Source organism: Argiope bruennichi, chromosome 10, assembly GCF_947563725.1.
Source record: "Argiope bruennichi chromosome 10, qqArgBrue1.1, whole genome shotgun sequence".
NCBI classification, from domain to species: Eukaryota; Metazoa; Arthropoda; class Arachnida; order Araneae; family Araneidae; genus Argiope; species Argiope bruennichi.
Window position 1 is genome coordinate 62,339,012 of NC_079160.1, and position 26,098 is coordinate 62,365,109.

Below are 26,098 nucleotides of genomic sequence, written 5' to 3' on the forward strand. Positions count from 1 at the left end.
AAAAAAGATTAATATATTTCAAAACAAAGAAAGTGAGTTTGAATCCCTACACTTACATTCATAAACTATCACCTAAAACAAAAAAATTTAAATAATACAAAAAAAGATGTTAAAATTTTGTTATTTCATAAAAAATACTAATAACTTTAACTGTGGAATGTTTAATACAATTTTGTTAAGAAGTTTCACTTCTTGCGTTGAAAAAGATTTGGAATATTGGGTCTAACAGCAGTTGATCGTGTACTAAACATTTTTGTAACTCTGTTCTTCATTTCCTCCATGCTACCAGGAGATGTGACAGACAATGTTCGAGGACGACTAGAAAAAAAAATGTCAAATTAATAAAATTCAAATTTGGCAGCTATGTGAATTTTGATACAATATATAATCAGAAATTTCAAAATAGGAAATATACAAAAAATATTAAAAAGAATTTAAATGCAGATAATTCTATACAAAAGAATATAATTGGAATTTTAATAAAGGAAAAAAATCATAATTTGTGTGTATTGTAGCAAAATAACAAAATAAACTTTCTATATTTATAATGAATTTTTATTATTTCATTTAAAATGTCTTTTATAAAAAATTTTTTATCAAGCATCTGTTTCCCTTTTTTATATGCCAATCTCTAAATCAACAATAAAAAGAATAATTAAATAAATAAAATATATCAGAAAAATTCAGCTCTCATTTATATAACCTATAATTTGTATACTGCTAAAAATGATTGATAAAAATTAATACATATTTATTATTTGCTCTAAAAGGTCATCTCTATAACATTAACATTTGTGCACATGTCTTTATAGAATATATGAGCTGAATATATCTTATAATAATGATGCATTGATAAATGCAGTTATTTTGTTACAGGGATGACATTTTAAAGCAATAAGTACACATGTTTGTATTTATTGTATTTTTCATTTTGGGGGTCATTTTTATTTGTGAACAAATATGAAAAAAATACATGCACATGAAAAAAATACATCAATTAAAAATATCTACAATTTAGTTTTCAGATATATTAACTAAGAAACTAAACATATTCAAAATAAAGGATACAGAACTGCAACTGTCCACTTGAAGTAATATCAAATTGTAATTGACTGTTATACTGAATTTAAATTTATCAGATTACAGTAATAATGGAAAGCAAAGGATTGATATTTCTAAAAGTATTTATTCTCGTTTTATTTCTAAATAAAGAAATTCATGTACTTTAAAGCCATAAAAAAATTCAAGGCATGCTAACTAAATCTTTTAATTTATGAAAAGATTTAAATCCTTTAATAACACACTAATACTTAATTGCATTTGTACTAAATATTTCAAAAATACACTCAATGCTTTCAATATCTTTTATTAACATGAAAAATTAATTGTTAATGCTAATAATTTGAAATTTCATTAAAAAATTATCACTCCGAAAAATTCTACATAGGAAAGACTTTATTTTTATTAATGTGTATTGAAGTAAAATAAATATGTTGATAAAAAAATAGATTCTCTTTTTTTCCCATTAATGACTATTTCATTATTTGTACAACACACAACAAAGTCAAATGACTAAACTGAATGAAATAAAAATGAATGAATTTTAGTTCTCATTGTTATTAAGTAAATATATATATATATATATATATATATATATATATATATATATATATATATATATATATATATATGCAATAGTTCATATATAAAATTTATGCAACTATTTAAATCATAACTAGCATGTACTTCATATGTACAAATAAGAAATATACAATTATAAAATATTGAAAGGTGACAAATATTAATATTTCAAGATATTAGGAAACAGCAGAATCCTCAACTGTTAATTGTAATACCCTCAAGAACTGAAATGTTTCATATTAGAGAAAGAGAGAGAGAAAAAAAGATGAACATCCCAATGACCAACGGTTAAATATATACGACTATGAAATAACAAGGCTGACAAAATATGGGACTTACTTATCTACAGATCTCCCAAGGTCCAACTTTGCTTCAAATTCTTGAATCATGGCATTTACTGAGTCCACATATTCTTGAGCAATCAGCTCAAGATCTGATTTTAAGCATCGAAGTCCTGGCAAGAAAGCCTCTGCAATCAGCTGTTCACTCATGACTTCTCTTATTAAGGAAGATTTCAAACTTCAACACTCAGTTATATAAAGTATGAAATGATAACAATTAAATTATAGATACTGGTAATTAGGATTATAACAAATAAAAAAAATACTGAGTAAATAATGCATGGTTGCATAAAATCTTTAAGAAAGGTCATCAAACTCCAAATATTATTTAGAAAACACATCAGTTTGATTTCAGCTATGCTTTGAAAATATATTAAAATTGAAAAATAACATACAAATTTCTGAAATGCTATATGCAAATGATGATTCCATAAATAGGAAGATGCTAAATTTATGCTAAGTTTTTTTAATGAACAATTATTTATGGGGAATTTTAAAATCATACAGATACAAATTCACCATATCAGATTAATATTAATACTTGTTTATTAATGGTAAACAAAGAAAAGGATACAACAACAAGACATGGCAGTGTATGCTTCCAATAATGCTAATGCAATGTCCATTTTCTTTGTTTCATTAGTAGTACTATTATTTTCTGCTGCTAATGCAGTCAATCTGGGTAAAACAACTGAAAATGTGATAAGAAAAAATTAGACAAAAATCAAATACTATGCTGAAAAAAAATGATAATACCTAAAAAATAACAGATAATTTTTAACTCCTTCAATTTTTTTAAAACAATTTTAACACAGCTGGATAATGCAATATATTTCTTATACAAAATTCCATGTGAATGAACACTGGTTCTGAATTAATAACAATTGTCCTTAAAAATCATCAATTAAAAAATAGAATCTATAGTTTTATGTATCATTGGATAGACTGAATATTAGTTTGTTATCTGTTTCATTTCTTTCAATAAGGTCAGTTTGATATATGGCATTCAGGTAGTAATCCAGTTAATGTTACTGGGGATTCTAAGATAATCAGACAACTGTAGTTTAAATGTCAGTATTAATTTTCAATTTTTTAATGTTTTTCATGTCTTAATTTATTTTATCTTTTTTACAATAATTTTTTTACAGTAATTAAAAGAATAATGATTATTACTTTAATAAATGAAATTGAAAAATAATCAAATGATATCAAAATGACTTGGAAGGATGGAGTAAACATTGATTGTAACTACAAACTGAAGTAACTTTTAAATACAAAGAACAATAAAAGAAAGTTGCAAACCACAATAAAAGAAAGCTTCAAATTCATGATAATTTTTAAGCGAAATTGAGACACCACTGGGGGAAAACATCTGTCGCAAACTTTCTGCAAAAAAAGTTTTGCTTTTATTAAGTCAATTTAATTGTGCTTTATTTACTAAAATAAGCCTAAATGGTTAATTAATGGCCTATATAAATTCTCCTTTTAACCTGAAATGCAGTATATCATGTGTACATATACAGAGTATTTTAAATAAAAATGCTGCTCACTTCCTTCCCCTCCCCACAGCTTCATTTTCAAACATTCTGACAAATCCAAAATCAGCAATCCCTATTTAAATGGAATGACAAAGAATTGCCCTTGTATTTATTTAAATATTGTATTAACATACAATGAGAAAACTATGCATTACTTAATTTTTCTACACAACTGAAAAAAAAAAAATCATGCTAAACACTGTTAGAAACTTGATTCCTTACAAAAAGAACAGGAACATTTTCAAATTCCAATAGCATTTCATTAGTATTTTTTTTTCTGCACTTTGAAATTATTTTCTCTCTATTTCTTCTCTATCTTTACTTTGTCTAATTAGATTAGCATTCCATCTTGAAGCAAAATAAGATTTATTGGGGACAAACTTCGTAATTTCTCGTCATTATCAAATAATATATTTGAATCTATGCTTCATTTCCAAATTTATGCAAAAACTATATGAATACAATTTTTTGTCCAAGATTGAAAGCTAGAACTTTCTGAATTTCAAACTGAGATTACTGCCAAAAGAATAGTTTTTTTTTATACTTTTGAACATATTTTGTGCTGAACATTTAAATTAAAAAAGGCAAATACATAAAACTATAAACATGTTTCAGATTTTGTAAAATTATAAAAGAATGTGCCATATTTAATAAAAGTTCATACATTTCTTGAATATGCTTCGTTTATGGAGATAAAAAAGTTAAAAGAAACATTCTTCATGTATATTTTTTTATGCTGTAGGAAACTAAATTAATACAAAAATCCAAACACAATCAGGATAATATATTAAAAAAGATATTTAATACTTACTTTATAATCAGAAAATAAAGTCAACATATTTGTTCATATAAAAATAGATATAAATTCTTACATAAATAATTAAATATCAATAGATAATCAATTTTTTTAATTTTAAAAAATAAAAATGAAAAATTTATTTAAGGGCACTAAAAACTATATTTTTTAAAGTAGAAAGTCTTAAATATATTTCAAACACATTTCTTTTCAATTAATTTGAAAATATTCTGGTTTTCTTGCAATAATTAAATATTAGATGGATTTAATAATTGGGGAAATGCCATTTTATTATGATTCTTTATATCATCCATGCTAATGAAATCTATTCTAATGGATGTGAGGTCAATGGGAAGAAGGTTACAATCTGCTAAAACTTGTTGATTGAATCATGAATTTGTAATAGGCATCAGCCATAATAGCAGTGGTAATTTTAAGAACTATGTATTTTTAATCAATGCATGTTTCTTAAATTACCAACTCTATTATTGGTATTCCTAGTCAAAAATTCAAAATCTATCAGTATTTATAAGAAGACTTTCTTCTTCCAAAATTGAAATTGGTCATAAAACTAAAACTTTTACTGGAAGGATACAGCCTTTTCTCACACTTAAAAGATGTCAATCAAAGAGAAGTTTTTGCAACAGCTCAATTTTTGCGCAATATATATATTTTTTATAAGATGCAAACATATTTTAAGGTCTGATATGATTTAGGCAGACTATATTAACCAAATATTAACAATATAATCGAATATTCTAAAGAACTGATTCATTAAATAAAATCATCTTGCTTATAGAATGATTTCCTTAAATTTTAAATATTAATCAAAATATAATTGACTATATGTCTATGACTATATTTCTAAAAAAAATTTTTAAAAGATTAGGTATATGACAATCTTAGAAGAGGGTGGAAGTTACTTACATTCATCCCTAAACTTAGGTTCAGTATTAGGTCCAACTTTAGCAAACGTCCTAATGATTTCAACGTATAATAAATGCTGATCACGATATAGTTGATCATCCAGAAATGTTTGTAGCTGCATATGAGCTTTTTCAAGTAGCTGAGAAAGAGGGAATACATATATTTATAATGACCAAAAATAGTTAACAGTAGTGTCAAGTAAATTAAGCATTAAACATTTAATAAGCAAATGGGAAAACATTCTTATATTTGCAGTAAGTTTTTTTAAAATCGAACTACTTAATTTTATTAATATTTTATTATTTTACAAAATTATCCATTCAAAAAATAAAATGAATGTAAATTATTAAAAAAATTAAAAATTATTCAAAAAAAATGAATGCAAATTATTCAAAAAAAAAATAAATGCAAATTAAAAAAAAAAAAACTTATCACATTTTTAAAAAATTGAAAGAGAGTAAGAGGAGAGAAATCATAGCAATTCAATACTTTGGAAATATAGGACAAGCAGAGAAACTTTTGTATATATTGATAAAGACAAAAGATGAGAAATTTTAAATTTCAAATAAAGTAAGAATACTAAATATTGCAGGGACATATCAAAAATTATGAAAATAAATAGCAATAGCCCTATGCAGGCAAAATACTGTAAAATACACCACACGTCATTACAAAAACTACTACAAAATGCTTTTCTGCGATATAAAGCATGCTAAAATCAAATATATCATAGAGGTATTAAAAGGGTAATAAAGAATTTTGCATAAGCTAATCGCAGATGAAACACTAATCAAGCACTATATCCACACTGTTTAACACAGATATATGCAATAAAACATTCCACATTCTTAATTACCTGCCTGATGAAACTTGACATATTCTAAAATTGCAGCAATGAAATAGAAATAAAAATACATTGCTATAACATGAATATAACACAAAATAAAGTTTAAAAATTTATTTATTTTTAAATATTATTTTAAATTAGAAATTTATACAAATTAAAAGCAAAATTTCATAAGAATTTCAAATAAATTATTCAGTATAATTTTGTAAAAATATTCCAAACAATTATAACACTTTTCACAAAGAAGAAGAAGAATCAGTAAGAATAAAGACTCAAAAGAATGACAAGTAATTTTCAAAACTAAAATCAAAAACTTTTTTGTTTCATTTTAAAAAATAAATGTTGGGTACTTACATCTCTTTGTGAGCTTAATTCCATTATGGCTCCAAAAGCTGGAACTGTGGCAATTCTGACAACACTGCAACAGTGCCAAAAAGGTTTAAATATAAAAAAAAGGATACTTTAAGATAATTTACATATGTAGATTACAGATTTAAATTATCTAAACTTCCCAACTTAAGTTCAATTTATGTTAAATAAATATTTCAATGATTATAATCTGAGAATATTAAATTGTAATATTGGATAAAATATTTAAAAAAAATTTATCACTGAAAGTCATTAAAAGCAGTAGATGTTTAACATTCAAATAAAAATTAATATATTTATATCACAAACAAGATATTTCAAATATTATAACTCTTCTTCAAACACTTACATTAAAAATGTGGTCAAATTATGAAGAACTTACATTTCTGGATCACTTGCAAGGGTAACAAGAGCAGGTGTTACACGTGTACGGAGCAAACTTTCACTAACAACTCCAACTAAAATTTCAAATAATCTTCCAGCTGTAACTCTGACTAGTGGTGAATTATGTACAACACCATCCCATAAAACTGATAGCAATAATTCATGGTATGCTTTGTTAGAGCTACAAAGAAGATTTTTCTCATGTAATTAAAATAATACAAATCAGTAAAATATGACTTATTCAGAAGATTGTGCATTCCAAATGTTCCAAGAAAAATTATGCAAATAAAATTAATCCAAAGTAAAATTCCAAAAAGTTTACATATATCCAAAAGTTATATATATGTATATATTGCAGTATATGAAAATTTCAAATCTCTAATATTTATCAAAAGAAATTACGACAAAAACATTACATGTTTAATAAATAAGTTTAATCATATATGATGACATAAATATATACCATTTAAAATATATTTAAAAGCTTATGCTTATTGGGAATTTCAAATTTAAACAAAAAATTTTAATATAGAAATTTTCCTAAACAAACCAAATTTAAATCATTCACAAATAAGCTACTTAATATAAATATGACAATCTTAATTTAGAAAGAATTAAACATCTTCTTGATAATAAAAAGAAAATATAATTTTCTACTAATATATAAGCAAATGGGTCATTTTAAATAATTTTCATAAAACTTAAAGTTTATAATAGAACATTAACATAAAAATATTTTACAATAATGTTTAGATTAATTAAATAATATAGTTCAATAATGTTAAATTACCTTCCTTTACCTGTTAAATTACCTTATTATTACCTTCATATAAAAACGTTTTAAAAAGAATATTTCTCATATTTTATAAACAAATACACACACACATAAATATACAAAAAAAAAAAGTTCAGTATAATAAGACAATTCTATTAAAAAGAATTTTTTAATAAATGATATAATAAAGAAAAATAATTAAAAGTATTGTATAAAAATTGTTTTTCCGTTTTTACATAAGATAAAAATTATTTTGAAACACTTTCCCTTATGAATCATTTCAAATTATTATAATAATAAAAAAATCTATACTTATAATAAAGCTCAATGTGTGTGTGTGTGTGTGTGTGTGTGTGTGTGTGTGTTGGCGCTCTACAGGCCAGACCGTTTGACATACAACTACCAAATTTGGTACATGTATACCTTGGAGGTTGGGAATGTGCACCTGGGGTTTCTTTTTTCGAATTTTTAATTAGAATTTTAATTATTAATTAAAAACTAACTTTCCCGCCAAAAAAATCTTCCATTTTCCCCACCGCCAACTTTTCCGCCAAAAAAATCTTCCATTATTCCCAGCGCCAAACGAGAAAGGCTTCAGTTTTTTTTTCTCCCAACAGTAATGAGGCTAGGGTTAGTATTTTTCGGCGGAATATTTCAAACGATTCTGTTTATTTTCTTAATGTTTGATGCATTTAAAATTAAACATTGTTAATGAATCAATCTTTCAGATTCATTCTGAAGTACTTTTGAATTAAAATAAAACAGAATAAAGGAAATTAAAAATTTCTAATCCGATTAGCGTTACCCCAACTGGCGTAGAAAAAATCACGTATTTGCGTTACGTAACCGGCGAAGAAAATTCACGCATGCGCATTCTGTTCTGATTGTTGCCATGACAACGTTATCAATGGATGATTTAAATTATTTTTGGGTTAGTTGCATGCTTTTGTAAGTAAATTGTATTTATGTTAGTTATATATTTTTTGTATATGCTTATAGTTTTAAGTACATCGTTTTTTAAGTAGTTTTTTTAAAACCTGTTTTCAACCGTTTATTTTAAACGATTCGTTTTATTTTCTTAGTGCTTGATGCATTTAAATTTAAACATTGTTAATGAATCGATCTGCTCATAATGAATCTAAGAAAATTTTGTTGACAAACTCTTGAGATATTACATAAATTTAAAAAGATATTCTTTAGTGCCCATAAAGTTTAAACGCTGAGTGACTCTATTTTCAGTAATCAGATTATAAAAAAATGCTTTGTTTCAGTAAAAAATAATATTATATTAATTGAAGATAAATTCTTTCCACTTTAATTTAAAGCATAAATTCTACTGGTGCTAACAGAAAATGAGAGAGATACATATTACGTTATGACTGAAGGCCTTTATAATATTATGAATGAATTATATGATAATCAAAATTCGAAGTTTTAAAATATTTTGATGAAGAAGCTATTAAAGTAGAAATTGCATAAAATATTTAATTATTAAAATTTTAACGAACATTAAGATTGGCGAACCGGCTGGTCGCCAAAGGCGGCTAGTAATAAATAAAATCAAAAACATTTTTTTTTAATTTTTGAAATCTTATTTGCTTCCTGTTTTCAGAAAATTATCTAAATATGTTGATAAATGTGCTCACATAATTTAAATTAAAAAATTATATAATAGTCATAATTTATACAAACTTTCTATTATACCATGTAATCTAGCCTAGCACCCAATTTCGTGATGCAAAAACTGGTATTGCAAATATTATTTTTAAGAACAAATTAAACTATATATTTCATTACAATAAGTATTATTTTGAGAAAATAAAGGCTTTTGATAAACTAACTATAGTAATTTTGATAAAATAAATAATATAAATGTAATTAAAAAATAAAATAAACACCTTAATTCAGTTAAAGCTGCTTTTATACTACTGTCAGGTAGATGCCGCAAAGAAACACTACAAAGTAAATCTTGAAGAAATTCGAGCAACTCTTGACGATCTTCTGCCTACAACCACCAAAAAAAAAAAAAAAAAAACTTAAATAAGGAAATATAATTCAAAAATAAATAATTTTTAAATTAAAGAAATATCTAATTTAATTTGAAAATGAAAATGAATGGTATTTATGCATCTAGTTACAAAAATATCATCACAGCAATTAGAAAGAAAAACACATGTAAATATAAATACATGCAAAATAAAACATGCGTTTTATTAAATAAGTCAAAAATACTGGAGAAATACAAAATCAGAGATAAGGCTCATAGAAAAGTGTTTTTTATTCGGCTCTCACTTTGTGATTCTAGAAGTAACTGATAAGTTTATACGCACATATAAGAACCAGATAAAATGCAATTTTTAAAATATGCATTTAACTGCATGTCATTTTTTTTTTTTTTTTTTTTTTTGCAATCTTACGAAGCAATGCACCATTATTAAGGAAATTTGCAGCTATATATATATATATATAGAGAGAGAGAGAGAGAGAGATAGATATTAAAAAAAAGGAATGAACAACTATATATCCTTAATAAGTATGGTTTTTTCATAAATATTCTTTAAAAATAGATGCATCAAAATTAAGCCTGATAAAAGTAGACAAAGACATCAGAAGTTGTTCAAACTAAGAATAAGGATTACAACTAAGTGTATCACAAGCATGTAGTAAATTAAAGAATGAAGAAATGTTGATATTAATTGTAAAGATAATTGCTAAAAATGCATTTGATAGCTTTAAAGTTTGGACCTGCACAACTATTAATAGTTGATAATAGTTGACTATCTAATAGTTAGTTAATAATAATTTCGTCCATTAAGATCTAACTTAGACATTACAATTTTAGGAAATGTTCAATTTACAAACATAAAAGCCAAGTTCACACATCAGTTAAAAAATAAAAATAAAGAAAGTGGGAGAGAATGAGCGGTAGGTAAAATATATTGGAGATTATTTTAAATACAAATCTGAATTAAAAATAATTCAGTTTCATTCATACTGAAGTTGCATATTAATTTCTAACATTTTTTCAGTATTTTAAATTTCTAAGCAGTAACATACCTGATGCAAAGCACCTAAAACTCCAGCAACATATACAGGAATAGTAGCATCTTGATATGTAGACCGATTTAAATTGGCTCCTGAAATTTTGAAAATTTTCAATAAAACAAAATTTTTAAAAATGATCAAACAGTTAAATAATTTTTTAATGAATCCAATCACTAATTATCAAATATAATCTGTTTAGAGTTGAGGAAAGTTTTTAAAATAGTAGAATAAGTAATTTATATTCAAATGTAGAATAATAAATATATAGAAAATTTCAATGTTTTTTTAGCAAATAGAGGAAATAAAATTTTGGTCATTAATAAATGAGTGAAAAAATCTTTTTAGTCATATAAACAAGTGATAAATTACAAAACAACTAATAGGTAAAACAATTACCTTTATCATCTTCCTCTAGAGATAATCGAGACAAAAATGATGGTTTTATATTTTTCTGTGTAAAAGATCTCCCAAACAAATGGCAAAAATTGTGCATCAGTTCTACCAAAGCATGAACAACTATTTGCCTTTGGGCATTAACATAACTAAAAATACTGTGTAGCCATGGCAACCTAAGAATAAAATTACATTTTAGAAAACAAATAATTACTATAAAATTAAATAAAGTACCACATTTTCTAATATCATTTGAAAATTTATTTTTCCTTTTCAGCATTTTATTTAAAAAATCTTTCACTCTAAAGAATAGATTATATATATATATATATATATATATAATGATATTTTAAAATCCTATTTAAATTAACTTCCCAATTTTTTAGCTTAATTCAGCCCATATCAAAGTCATTCTAAAATATTGTCTTATTTCCTGATCCCATTCCACCTTTTCTACTTAATTAAATCAAAGGAAACTTTGCAACAATGCTTTCGCCAGCGGTTTCCACGCTGCGAGTGAAGGGATAAAAAATTGCTGATATAAACAAATTCCACTAAAAGATCCCAGTGTTTCCCTTGCTTGTGATTGACATGTGTCAGAAATCCCTATTAAAATCTCACAGTATATATTCAAAGGGATAAAATGTTCACGAGTTTTCCCTCATTTCGCTCTATGTCATTCTGTCTTGTGTGTGTGCTTGTCGCATCTGCTTGTACATAACGCATGGGATGAAATAAAACGACGTCAAAAAATCAAAAGTCTCTTCACTCTCTCTGAAACTGCCTTCTGATTCAAAAATATATATACATTATATATATATAATGAACAAAAAATAGTGACACAAGCTTCTACTAAACTGCATGAAAAGAAATCTATTTTGTAGTACATATTGAAAGTACATAATAAAAAATTTGAAGAATGAGTTAACACTTTGTTCATTCATTCTAATTATCATAAATCTGAATAAGAATTGAAAGTATCAGAGAAAATAATATTAAATACTAAAATGTATACTGCATGTTTTATATTTAAAAAAAAAGACAGAGAGAGTTATGCAATTTCAGTTCCTATATGTATCTATGCGCGTGCGCACACACACACACACACACACACACACACACACACACAAATAAAAAGAAATGAAATTGAAAAATTAATAAATTATCTTCACGTAATTCTGTTTCAACATTTAAACTGACACATCTGAAACTTGCTAAAGAAAAATATTTTAAAAAACTATTTTGTTAAGATTAAAAACATTATTTTTATCCTGATTTTTAATACATATGAATTTTATAGTAATTATGCTTGACTTTGTTTTTTGAGGTGTGTTTTAACTTGAAATTATTTAAATTTTCACTTGATTTTCTGTTTTTTAATCAAATGTTTCTATAAAAATAATGATTTATTTGCTTAACTAACTTTGGTTGGTTGGTTGACTTTAGTTCTAAAGGAAAATCTATAATCATACTATTTTGAACAACCAACACAGTTTCTATTTCATGCACTCAACTGAATTATTGTTCTATTTTAATAAGCCAAACTAGTTATCACTGATGCCTGCTGGTCTTATTAATATCATATTATTAAACAGATATATTCAATACAGGCATCAAAATTTTAGCCTGAGACATAGACCAATAATATGATCACAGGTTTTGCAATTAACATAATTCAGTATGGATAAGACATCACATAATATTTAAAGATTAAATTTTGGATTAAAAAAAGTTGAAATGTGTCGATTCCTATTTACAGGGTGTTTTGAAATCTCTATTCAAACTTTAATATTATATCAGGTATACAGAAGCAAGACACTTTTATTAGACAACAAAGAATTGCAAATTCAACCTCTTATGAATTCAACCTTGTAGAAGAAGGTTGCTACAAGTGTGAGTGCATTATAAAGTGATTACAAAAAAAAAAAAAAAAAAAAAAGCCAAAGTATTAAATTTGCTTTTATCCAAGAAGGCCCTTTGAACATAAATGAAAAATGGTAAAATGCTTTGTCTTTTTGTTTCTTCATTCTCCTTACTGTTTATCTTTTACTTCAGTTATACAACCATTTACATTTTATTTTTGTTTCCTACTAACCATAACACCTGCAATTTTATGCTATATTTATCTGTAAAAAAAGTGCAGAGTAGGTTCAAACAAATGTTCAGATTTTTAATTTTGTTCATAAAGATTGTATAAATTATATTTAAATGAAAAAAAGAACTGATTGCCATTTGAAATTTTGTCACTGTAACTATACTAGTGATAATTAAATTATTGTTTTTTGTTTTGACTATATCCAAATACAATATGCCTGCATTTAATATTTCATTTTTGTTCCCTTAAATATTATGATTATCAAAGGCTCATATAACAGCAAAGTGCTTTCATAATTACCTTGCAATTTACAAATGAAGGGCCATCTATAGTGGCAGCCCTTTCAATTTAAGATGTAATTTGAATCTTTTTTTTTAGGGGGAGGGGCGAATTTTATAGTTAGGATGAGGATTTTAAATATTACATTTATAAATCAATTTGAGTTTAATGGAGTTTACTGGCACTAAAACCATTTCTGATTATGCAGCGCCAACCACAAGGTATATGCAAACATATGGGTTATTAAAAAAGTGCATGGTCACATTTTAAAAGGTTATTCAAAACCTCTGCTCACTGTCACAAATACTCTATTCTAGAGAGAAAAAAAACTGTTGTAAAGATTTTAAGCATTAAAAGAGAATGAACAATACTCATATAAAATAGAAGAATACTATCATTTTTAAAAAGGTAAAAAGATGAGGATGAGGAACTTTGTTAAGGATGTCTTTTAAAACAAGGTGAGGTGAATGAAAACATTGATCTCATTGAGAATTAAAACGTGGGCACTCTATAAGAATGTGTCGAACTGTCAAAAGGATTAGCATACTGTACATCGAGGGGCGGGCTTCCCCAACAACAAATATTTATGTGTAAGTCTCGTATGGCCAATTCTTAAACAAGTAATAATTGTATCCAATTTTCTGCTTGGTAAACTGGGCCAAAATTCAATGGAATATTTAATAGAATGAAGCTTATTTACCTCTCTTCTATCCCATTCTGATTGCCATTCCAAATTTAGAATGGTTTTTATGTATCTCTTGATGTCATTAAAAGGAACAGGTCATTCAAAAGGTGTAGCCTATTTCGCTGCCTTGTCAGCCAATTCATTGCCCGGTATACCTACATGTGAGGGAACCCAGCAAAATAGAAGTGAATAGCCTTTATATGTAAGACTATTGAGCAATTCTCGAATTTTAAAAGTGAATACATGGCTGAAGCAATGGAGTGATGTTAAGGACTCTAAAACACTCAATGAGTCTGAATAAATAATATGATTATCAGGGGGGACCATTAGAAATTTGTGATAATGCATAAAGGATAGCAAAAATTTCTGCAGTAAAAACCGAACATGATGGTTTATAAATCAATTTTAACACAACAAAATAAAATGATAACTATGATTGAAAAAATTACCTACCTAAAATATTTTTTAAACTTTCTAATGAAATTTTGCTGATAAAAAAATTGAAATAAATTAAATTATTTGACTTGTATGATAATTTTGAACAATGATAATCATAACATACAGACTTTTAATTCATAAATTTGGAATATTATAATGGCAACAAATAAAGATAAATCAGAAATTAGCATTCCATAAAAATTTCTAATAAAAAAGCAAAATGTTATTAATATTAAGTAATAATCAATTGTATTGATAATTTACATATTTTTTTTAAATTCTACCTTAGGATTATAATACATAAAATTTTGTTCTAATAAGTCAAAGTTACAGTTATATGTCATTAATAAATATTACTCACAATTCAGTAGTTATCCAATCATGTTGATTCCATGGTTTATACCACTCTGAACTTAAATATCTATCAAATGCTTTCACTGCACTCATCAACTCATCCCCATCTCCAAAAATTACAGAAGGATTAAGGACCGAACTGGGATAAGTTGGCAAACGATCCACTAGATTATAAAATGAACAAACAATTAAGAAATAGTAATAACAAAACAAGTAAAAAAAGAGTAATGACTGAAGAAATAACAAATTGCACATAGGGCAAATTCCTGTATAGGGCAGATTTTTTAAAATTAAATAATTTAGCATAATATAAAAATATAAGTTTTATAATATTAAACAAAAAAAATTATTTAAAAATTATTTTGAACAATAAAAAAATACATATTTATTTATATATTTATTTTGCATTACAACAAGTGAAATATTATTCATCAACTACTTTTTATCATTATTTTAGAGCAAATTATAAAACAATATTCTCAATATGTCATTTTCTTAATAATAATCATTTTTAAATGATCATTGCTTTAATATTTTGCATTAATCGCTTTTAAATGAAAGACACATCATTTATAGAAAGAGTACATATTATTTCCAATTTTATACCTGGAGACTGATGATAAAGATTTACACTATTTAATTTTTTTCATTTTGTTTGCCATGGATGTAAATTGTTCTTTTACTTTTTCTTCCACTGGAATAAATTTCCATCACTTTGATACTAACCTTGCTCATAAATTTCAAATATTGTCATGAAAATTTTCCAAAATCTATTGATGAGTTGCAAGTCAAAAAGTCTAACAAGCACAAAAACATATAAAACAAGATACAATTAAAACATACGCAACATCAGCATCACAGCAAATCAATAACAAAGGGGGGAAAAACCCATAAAGCACATTGCGCTCAGAGAGAACTTGCTAGAGAGTGAGATTTAACTCAACTATTCATATCTTTTGACAACCATTACTTCCAACTGACTGCTAACTACTGCCTAATTACACAGCTCTGTCTCTAGATTTTATAAATTTCTAAGACAGGGTACAAGCTTCTGGAACAAATAACATAGTTTGAATCCCAATCGATTTGTTGCCAACATTCTTGTTATTTCTGCCGGCATCCTGGCCTAAGGGTAGAGCATCTTCCTCGTGATTTCGAGTCCTGGTTCGGGCATGGTTATGCCCGAACCAGGCATAACCTTTACCCTGCTTTCTATCTGTGAATTGTGTGAAAGAGCCACCCTATAAAAATGGGTTGTAAAAGTGAGTGTGTGAGCATCATCTTCATATGAGTAAGAAGTCAGACTTCTGCCCTCTGGTGCTCAGGGGCCTTTACCCTCAGAAGCTACTGCACAAACTCGGCTTAAATCACTAACTTTGTCAGCGGGCTTGTCTATGGCAAGTGCCATAAGTAACAATAACAATTATTATTTTTGGAATCCTCAAATTTTTTACCCAAGTCAGTAAATTAGTAGATAATACTGGGGTCTTTCATACAGCAACTAATCAGCAGTCATATCTGCAAAACTATTTCCCTTATGAGGAGATTTATTCAACAGGAAAGCAACAGCACAAATTCATAACAAGCAATATAATTTCATCACAAATAAGTCATCACTAAAATTTTCCTGAGGTCTATATTTTGAACGACTTAGTTTCAAATAATGTCAGATTAAACCGTTAGGTATGCCCTTTCATCTCCCTAAAGGCTAAAATCAGACACATTTTATTGATTTGAATTTAATCTTTAATTTAGTAATTTTTAAGCAACAAACATCATGAAATACTATAATAATAAATCATTTGAATGTGGGTTACCTTTAAAAGAGTTAGTATCTTGCATTAAAAAATTTTAAACAAAAATCCCAATCTAAACAATTTAATATATGCTAAGGCTGTTGTCTTATAAATCAGTCATCAGTCCATAAAAAAAATCACTGGATTAAATTGTTCTGTAAATGTGAAAAAAATAATAATAATTCTCCTCTTATATTTAAAAATACTTAATTTTAATTTGAATAAGTCTAAGTCAATAGTACTAGTAAAGCATTTAAGATCAAGGGATTTGTCTGTTTTGGCTATTTGACAATCCAACTTGCTTTCCTAGATTTGTTTTTGTAATTCTAAAATGCATGAAAAAAAAACTTTATGCCACATACAAGTAATATGATTGTATATAACTTGCTATTGTGAAGTTGCGATGACATTAACTATAGATAAAAATTAAAATAGCTTATATAAATCCAAACACCTTGCACATTACTACAAAATACAATAACAATAACATTTGATATCAATAATAAACATCGTCATAACTAATAAATCAAAGATATACTCAATATTATTTACATACTTGCATATCAAGTCTATTACAACATACCATCAAATTCAACAGGTGAGCTACACGTAATATCTGGATTTTCCACATAAGGCCCAGATTTTATCACAGTTACAAAAAGGAATGGAAGCAGCATGGAAACTGCTCGAGAAAACAAAATGCATTGCTGCTCCTCAGTTTGGACACTTCCTAATACTGGAGGGAGTGGAATGTCATTTAAAACCTAAAAATAAACAAAGCACCCTAAAATTATATAAATCAGGAAATACAAACATTATCTCAAAGAACAATTTAAAAATCAAAATATTTTAACTAAACTAACAAATCAAAACCTTAAACTTTAATTAATAAATATAATGAGAGCAATTCATACCCATATTATATACCAAAAATATATAATGTAAATTTAGATTTGGAATCTCTTGGGCATATTGAATTTGTTATCTGTATTGTTAAGAGCAATGTTTCTGCTACAACATGAAAATGATAATGATATTTTTCCAATTAGATACAGAAACATAAAAAAAAAAGAGATTGGGATTCAGCTCATGATTAAACTGGTTTGTTTATTTTTATATAGAGAGATAACATCTATGAATAATCAAACTGAGACTTTTAGATTTTAAAACATGGTAATTTTATTTAGTATAATGTATTAATAAAACAGCTACTAAATTTTTAATTCAATTTTCTTAGCCAATATAATTTTTTATTGCATTAGAAGTTTATGAAGTTTTGTGATGAGGAGAATTAGTTTTTTTTAACTTTGTATAAATTAGTTTTTCTTAATAAAAAAAAAATTCTAATCTAAATTGCATATATTTTTTATTTTTTTAGAAATTAATAAATTTATAACAGAAGCACCTTTGACATGTTAAACAACAGTAGCATAAAATTCACAAATGTCATTTTGTGTTATTTAAGTTAACTGTGCTATTTTCAACTTTCAAAATAAATTAATTGTTAAGGAATTTAAATAATTAACAAAAATAAGACAGATTCAAGTATTTTTTGCCAGTTATTTCAGAAACAATAATCATATGAAAGTGATTCATGTACCTTCTTAAATATTAAACAATTATTTAGTAGTTTAAATTATTCTGCAATATTTACTTTAAATTCAACAAATTTTACTAATAAATATGTAAGGTTATTTAACGTCAATGAGTCCTATTTATATCAAAGGATGAAAAATTGGAAGAAAAATAAAGAATACTAAGTGATATTTTTCTACTTAGGCACAGAAACATTAAAAAGAAGAGAATAGGACTCAGCCCATAGCCAAACTGGTTCTTCAATTTTGACAATTATATTATATAGATAACATCTATATATTATTAAACTGGAACTTTTACATTTTAAAACATGGTAATCTTTTGTAAGATTATCATGTAAGATACCATTAAATAATGTATAGATAGTACAATTTAGTAATTAAAATGCATGAAAAAAATTATAAATGTATTGATTGAAATTACAAATGATAATCAAAAATATTCACACAAACATATATAGTGGTTATAGTGTCTTGATATATATATATATATATACACACACACCAATGCGGAATATTCATTTAATTCATAGAATGCAATATTTTCTAACCTTAAAATGATTATTAGTCACAGTCATCACATGTGGAAAAAGATGAGATTCTAAATTGCCCAATTCAAAAGACCATGCAGCTATAGAAGGTAACAGAGTATTAAGTCCTGAATCAACAACATTCAGACCTCTGTCCTCAAGAGACAGAAACAGAAGCTCACATGCCTATAAAAGAAAATAGAATATTTATTTTAATTTTCAATTTGATGAAAAGTAACTAATCAAATTCAAAAACATTTTCAGATAATGTAAATGCCATCAAAAACATAACTTGTAAAAAAACCAAGTCTCGCAACTCAGTTCTTCTATCGTAAAAAGTTGTGAGATCCATGTAATACCAAGTCGGTCCATTTATTCAGTCCCTACTTAAGGGTTCTTCTGTCTTAAGTTATTACGTAATTAGATAACCTAACAACATCTTATAGTGACCATATCAATATTAAAAATCTTTTATGGTTTAAATAAATAGATTGACTTGGCCATCGCAAAACACAATGTATCTTTACATTAAATTATATTACATTAACCTATTATATTAAATTAGATTGTTTAGTGCGATTGCCAAGTCAATCTATTTATTTAAACCATAAAAGATTTTTAATATTGATATGGTCACTATAATATGTTGTTAGGTTAGCTAATTACGTAATAACTTAAGACAGAAGAACCCTTAAGTAGGGACTGAATAAATGGACCGACTTGGTATTACATGGATCTCACAACTTTTTACGATAGAAGAACTGAGTTGCGAGACTTGGTTTTTTTACAAGTTATGTTTTTGATGGCATCTCATTTCTTTTTGTAGATAGTCCTTTTCTTATTTTTGTATGTAGTCTTCCCCTTTTTCTTTTCCGGTACTACTTCTTGAGATTCAGCTACAGTTTTTCTCAAAGCCCACTCCCTGTCTCTATGGATTTTTCTCGTAAGCTTTGATGTTACAATTTTTTACAAGTCTGGATGGTAAATGCTTCTTAGTCTGTTGTATTCACAAATTGAGGATTCCTGCGCTTTAATACTTCCAAAGTCGACATTTATTAGATGTAAGCCGTCCAGACTTGTAACTCTCGGAAGTGCCCCGTACGCTTGACCGGATGTGAACGCTGCAGAACCGATATCCATCAGTGCATTATATAGACTTAGACGCTGACTTTTGTGTATAGTTATAGCATAGGCTATACATATGGGAAACAGTTCGCGATGAACATAAGCTCTATTAATAATTTCAAATTTAGTTTTGACCGGACTAAGCTCGTAAACATGTTCTTTATTAAATGTATTGTATATTTTCTTAATTATTTTTTATATTTTCCGGATCAACCTTTACTCTTTGCACTATACCGATAGAATCATTAACTAATCCAAGACTCACGTCAGTATTTCGCCTTAACCTGACTTTTGCTCCTAGTTTTATAATTATGTTCTCTTCCAGGCCTGCAGTCAAAGAAGCATCGTCTTCATATTTTTTTATGAATTCACGAGCTCTTTTTGTTAGGTATCTGGGGAAATTTATGCTATCTACAGCTGAAAGTTTTATTTTGGGATGTGGAAGAGATTTAAGCATTGCAGAATTTAATTGTTGACACATGTTTTTTGTAGATAATAAGCAAGCGGTATCATCAGGAAGTTTCGAGAGGTGTTCAATTATTTCAATTAATCTGTTTTCGTTTGAATTGGATTTGAGAGTTATTAATCTAGTCGAGAGTAAGTCGCGGTCTTTTTGTGTAGTCACACCTAATCTTATTCTATTTAGCATTTCAACAAAGTCAAAATCATTGAGCTGTCGCATGTTAATTGTAAGTTCATCGTATATGAACAGTTCAGTCCACAGATTCGGTACACTGAGGGAACCTAATAACTTGTTAGTTTCAGCAGTTGATAGCTTTTCAAGAAGTGACTTTTCTCTTACCGGCGGACGCTGTAAGAGATCTCCGAAAACTACAAGATGTTTTTTTTTCCAAACTACCCATTCTGATCGTCTCTTGTGTCGAATATTTCAGATAAGTGTAAGTGAATATATGTTAAAGTAACATTGGATATCATCGACACTTCGTCTATCATAAACAACACTACTTCTTCCAAATCTGATCTCAGAACTTGGAGCACTTCATCAGAAAGTGGTTTGTACTTCGGTGTTTGCTTGTGTTCTACAGACAGCTGCAATAGTCTATGTATAGTCAATCTATTCTATGTATAGTCAGCTATTCCTGTTGGAGTTCTAACTGCCACTTTTTTTGTTTAAATACGTCTTAACCCAAATTTTCAGAGTTTTTATTAAAAAACTCTTTCCAGTGCCACTAGTTCCACTCACAAAACAGCGTAAAACGTCAGCGTTATTATCGGTTGTGTCCATTTTATTTGTGATCATATCGAAGACTCTTTTTTGATCGGCATTAAGTTTTGCAATCATACTCTGAAGATCAGTTTGCTTTCTTCTACCAGATTGATTCTCTGAGAGTCACCCATTGCGTTTGCAGCTTCCACGGCTTCAAATTGAATTATTTCAAATTAGATATTGTTAGAAACCTGTAATTTTGAGATTTAATTAATTTTTCCCAGCGAGAGAAGTGTCATCATATGAAAGGCCGTTTTACAGTAATCTGTATTGGATGCTGCCGGATGCCGAGCCAGTGATACGAGAGCTTGGTGACGAACTTGGCGACGAATTTGCCGACAAAATGGATAATGCTCGAAACTTCGGAAAATTTATTGATCCGTCCATTATTACACGCATATTTTAGTTTTTCCTTGCTTTATACACTAAACTCTAATTGTATTCTAAATTTGAAGCTTCTATGTCTGCTAGAAGTGCCTTAGAGTTTTGATGATCTGTCAGTCAGTCAGTCAGTCAGTGACAAAATTCACAAACTTTGACTAGTTATAATTCTTTAACTACTGGTTCAAATTTAAAGAAATTTGAAATATACCGTGTTTATATAATGGCTGCTTGGTTACTGAAAATTCAGGCTTCTAATTTTATCCACAACGAAGGTATAGGGAGTCGAAAATGGCCTGAACTGCTTCGAGAAAAGGATAGTACGGCCGTGCCGCTTGTTTTTGCTCGACTTGGCGGGGGCACTGCCGTGCCCCCAGATATATGTACCCATAATTAAGAAAGTGAGCTAGTTGAGTAAAATATTGACTTTTAAATACCTTGATAAGAGAAAAAATGTGTTTTATTTCAAATTCATAAACATTAGCACACATCTCTTTTTTGAATACTTAATTATTTTTCCTTCATTTTACTTATAATATGAAAATAATAAGAAAACTTCTGACATAGTTTTCATAGTTTCTATTTTTTAAAAAAAATCAAATATTGATGTATAATACAATATTTTAATGAAGTTACAAATAGATGCATAAAATTACTTATTATCTAAAATACTTTTACAAGACATTTGTATATTCAAGATTGTTAAATAAAATATATCACCGATAAGAGATATAGCACTTTTAATCTAACTTTATCAGCCTTTAAACAATCCCTATTTATATAAGATATTGAGTGTTATTTCTACAATGTCAAATGTTATTGAACATTCTGAATAGTGGTCAATTTCTTGAAGATATTATAACAATATTGGTAAATATTTTGTGTTAATAGTACTTTGTGTAATAAACAGATTTTTTTAAAGTTTTTATTCATAAATACAGAACTCAACCTCTAGTTAAAATTTCCCTTCCTTTATCGAAAAAAAATCATCTCATTAATTAATGTTTAGCACAATATGTCCTAATAGAACACAGAGTCATTAACTTACAATAAAATCAACAGAAAAAAAACAGTAACTTTTCAAAAATGATCTCACTTTTGTAAATTTATCAGCATCATCAACATACAGCAACAATAGAGCTAAATTTCTAACAACAGTTTCTCTCACTGCATCATCTTTGTCTTCTTGCAACATCTGATGTAGCATGGAAAGCAAAAGAGAACTACGGATGCCACTCTAAAGAGAGAGAAAAAAAAATGTCATTATACGTTTTTAAATTTATAACTATAACTACAAATTGAGTAAATTAAATTATAGTAGAGTAGGAGTTGTAGAAGAACATTATTTACCTTATACAGTAGTAGATAAGAGAGAAATTAATGAATTTGGGATAATTTGATTTTTTTTTTTTTTTTTTTTTTTTTTTTTTTTAAAGAAAGGCTGTCATTAATTTTGATGCACAAAAAAAGGCTATGTAAATGTAAAAATAAGTAAATAAATTTAAAATTTTAAAATATTATCTAAATTTAATGAAACTGCAACAATAAACCTGGGTTATTACTAAAAATTAAAATAATTGCAGTAATAAAGAAACTGATAATAACTAATTTTAAGAAGCTAACAAATATTTAATTTTATACAGAAAATAATTATGATATATGGAATCAATGTTGAAAATAAAATTAAAAGCACTATACAAAAAAAAAAAGAATTTTTCAAATAGAAGTTTACACTTGATAATTAAAAAAAATGTCATTATTTATGTTAATTAATTTGTAATATCTCAAGAACTGTTAATTTTGGAAAAGAATTTCTAAATATCACTGCTTAGTAATTCTAAATTTAATTATAAAATTTTAAAGTGAAAACAATTTGAATAATACTAATCATCACACATACCAAAACATAAGGAGCTAAAACACCACATGATTCAGCAACTAATAATCTTCGTTCAACATATCGATGAGTAATCTATAAAGAAAGAATATTATGTGAAAATTTATATAATAAGTTTTGCCCAGAAAAGGTTTCTTAAAAAACAGTATGAAAAGAAAATATCAGACACTTACTTGTTCCCAGCACTGAGGAAGGAGCTCAGCTTCAACTCTGGACGGACCTAAATGTTGTGCTATTGCTACTAAACCAGTCAATATCATATGCCTGTAAATTTAAATTTATTAAATCAATACTTCTATAAATAATAATTTTGGATGTCAGAAAATTATTGCATATATTGCAGTTTTATGCAAAAGCGAAATTATGCATAACAATTATTTTTATATGTTATGGTCTGCATGCTTTCCAAAACAAAAATTCATAATATCGATTAGTTACAAATCATTAGTAGCTATCAATGATATAATTCTTATATGCATGCATTCTCACATCAGCAGAAATCAGTATTGCTTGAATATACTATGAGCAATAAAAAAATTTATTATCAAAATGTAGTGTTTTGTAATATATTATAATTAATTGATGTCTTTCTAATTTATATTTCATATGGCTTTTACACCACATTTAATAAATCTCAGACATTTTGTATTTTCAAACAAATAAAATTAAATAATTGAATTTAATCCAGACTGACAAAATCCATACACTGATGCAGTCAGTGTATAATGACTTTAAAAACGAAAATATTTGTCAATCTGAACATAAATGAGTTCATAATATTTGTTATATTTTCTATCTTAAAAAAAACAGAAACATATTTTCAATTTCTTTTGGGAGAAGGCAAATATTAACTGATAAAAAAAAATTCAGCACTTTAGAAAAAGTTTCTGATTTTAAATCTATTATTAGAATTAAAGATTTAGTCATAAAAAAATTGCAATGCAATTAAACTAATTTTAAAAATACGGTTACATATTTTAAAAATTAAATTGATTATATTAAGCAACAATCACAGAACATAACAAAATTTGTTGCATCATTTCCTTTTCCCTATCCATGACAGTTAAAATTTCTTTAGATAAGTACCATTAAATAATAAAATATAATGTTCTAAATAAGGCATTAAAAAGTTATTGTTTTAAAAAAAAGCATGAATTAATTTTTAAGAAAAAAAAATCACTTAAAAGTTAAAATTATCTGAAAAAATACCTTTGCTCTTCATCCGGCCTTTTAATTAGATTAAAGAGAATATTGAGAAGTTTGTCTCGTTCTTTTGGATCTGGATGTAGAGCTATTGCACATAAAATCAATGGAATTAATTCCTAGAATATAGAGGAAAAATTAATAAAGCTATAAGAAGTATATAAGTACATTTCATTGAAAATTTCAGTTTAAATAGCAAACCAATACAACTAAATAATATTACAACAGCTAAACATCACAATAAACTAAATTAAAACTAAACAATAAACAACTTCCCTTTGAGAACTCAATGTTTATAAAATGGTAATTTGCTTCTAATTATAACACTATGTCTAATGATTTCAAAAAAAAAATTATTTTTATTTAAACAAATATATGTATAAGTTTAAAGACACAAATATCAATTTAGGAAAATATTTTCATTAATTAACTCTCTATATACCAAATAAATAAAATTTGTATTTTAATTATTTAATTACTTTTTATTCAACTGAAATTTTTTTTTAATCGTTAGATAGCTTTTGACACAGAACAACTACTATGCAAGAACTTTAAAATTTTAATTAATAAAAATAATTTAATTAATAATTTTTCAAAAATTCATTATTGTCTTTAGCACCAATAGGTTCTTGATTAGACAGCTATCTATAGCCATTGAATTGACGGGTACAGGTAGATTCATTAAAGAAATATTATTAGCCTATAGCCAAATAAATCAGATATATTTTGCAAAAACTACCAATTTAAATAAGAAATATTAGGATAATATGAACTTTTTGCAGGCATAATATACCTATCTATAATATGTTCATTTTGCAACTACAATATTATTAATACCAAGAATTTGCTTAAATAATATTGTCTGCAAATTCGGATACTATGCAATCATAACATACAACAATTAAAAAAAATAATATAAAAAAATATGCTTTTTTTAGTCACTAAGAAAAAAAATGAAACTAAAATACATCATTTTCCTGTAGACTAAAATAAAAATATACTACAATATAAAACAAAATTGGTCAAATTATTAATGCCTAAATCCACCATATGTCTTCCGCTGTTATTTAGTTTTTATTGTTAGAACTACTGTCTTTTTAATGAAGATATATGAGATTAGAGCAGTATTTTGAAGTACCAATGGCATATAAAGTATTTTTCATAAATCGAATAAATATAAATAAACATAGTTATAATTTGAACTAACTTCTCTTTTGGCTAACAAAATATTAGGGACAATATGTGGCAAACATCGGGCTAAAACGGTGACAACTGCTTCTTGAGAATTTACAATATCTGTAATTTCCCCAATAAGTCTATTGTCTTCATCAATCTTCTGAGTTTGACAAATACTGAGGAGATTCTTTTGGAATTCATAAGGAACAACTCTGAAAAATAAAATAATATCATTCAGACAAAGTAACTCAATTTATTTA

General features: G+C 26.5%; 1 protein-coding gene across 2 annotated transcripts in view; it reads right to left on the reverse strand.

Annotated features, from left to right (window-relative positions):
• Positions 1–26,098, reverse strand: part of LOC129989309 (RAB11-binding protein RELCH homolog) — a 38,385-nt gene continuing 12,287 nt past the window's right edge. Inside the window, exons 8-25 of one of the 2 annotated variants that reach the window (XM_056097756.1) lie at positions 25,870–26,050; positions 24,669–24,781; positions 23,633–23,723; positions 23,463–23,534; positions 22,659–22,799; positions 18,850–19,014; positions 17,287–17,467; positions 14,915–15,071; positions 11,060–11,232; positions 10,676–10,755; positions 9,517–9,623; positions 6,842–7,024; positions 6,445–6,508; positions 6,100–6,123; positions 5,244–5,382; positions 2,557–2,673; positions 1,981–2,134; positions 1–318 (exon numbers count right to left, since the gene is read on the reverse strand). In XM_056097756.1, coding sequence (XP_055953731.1) covers positions 186–318; positions 1,981–2,134; positions 2,557–2,673; positions 5,244–5,382; positions 6,100–6,123; positions 6,445–6,508; positions 6,842–7,024; positions 9,517–9,623; positions 10,676–10,755; positions 11,060–11,232; positions 14,915–15,071; positions 17,287–17,467; positions 18,850–19,014; positions 22,659–22,799; positions 23,463–23,534; positions 23,633–23,723; positions 24,669–24,781; positions 25,870–26,050 — 2,275 coding nt within the window. In that variant the 3' untranslated portion in view covers positions 1–185. The remainder of the gene's footprint in view (positions 319–1,980; positions 2,135–2,556; positions 2,674–5,243; positions 5,383–6,099; positions 6,124–6,444; positions 6,509–6,841; positions 7,025–9,516; positions 9,624–10,675; positions 10,756–11,059; positions 11,233–14,914; positions 15,072–17,286; positions 17,468–18,849; positions 19,015–22,658; positions 22,800–23,462; positions 23,535–23,632; positions 23,724–24,668; positions 24,782–25,869; positions 26,051–26,098) is intronic. The other variant, XM_056097757.1, reaches the window with a different exon arrangement.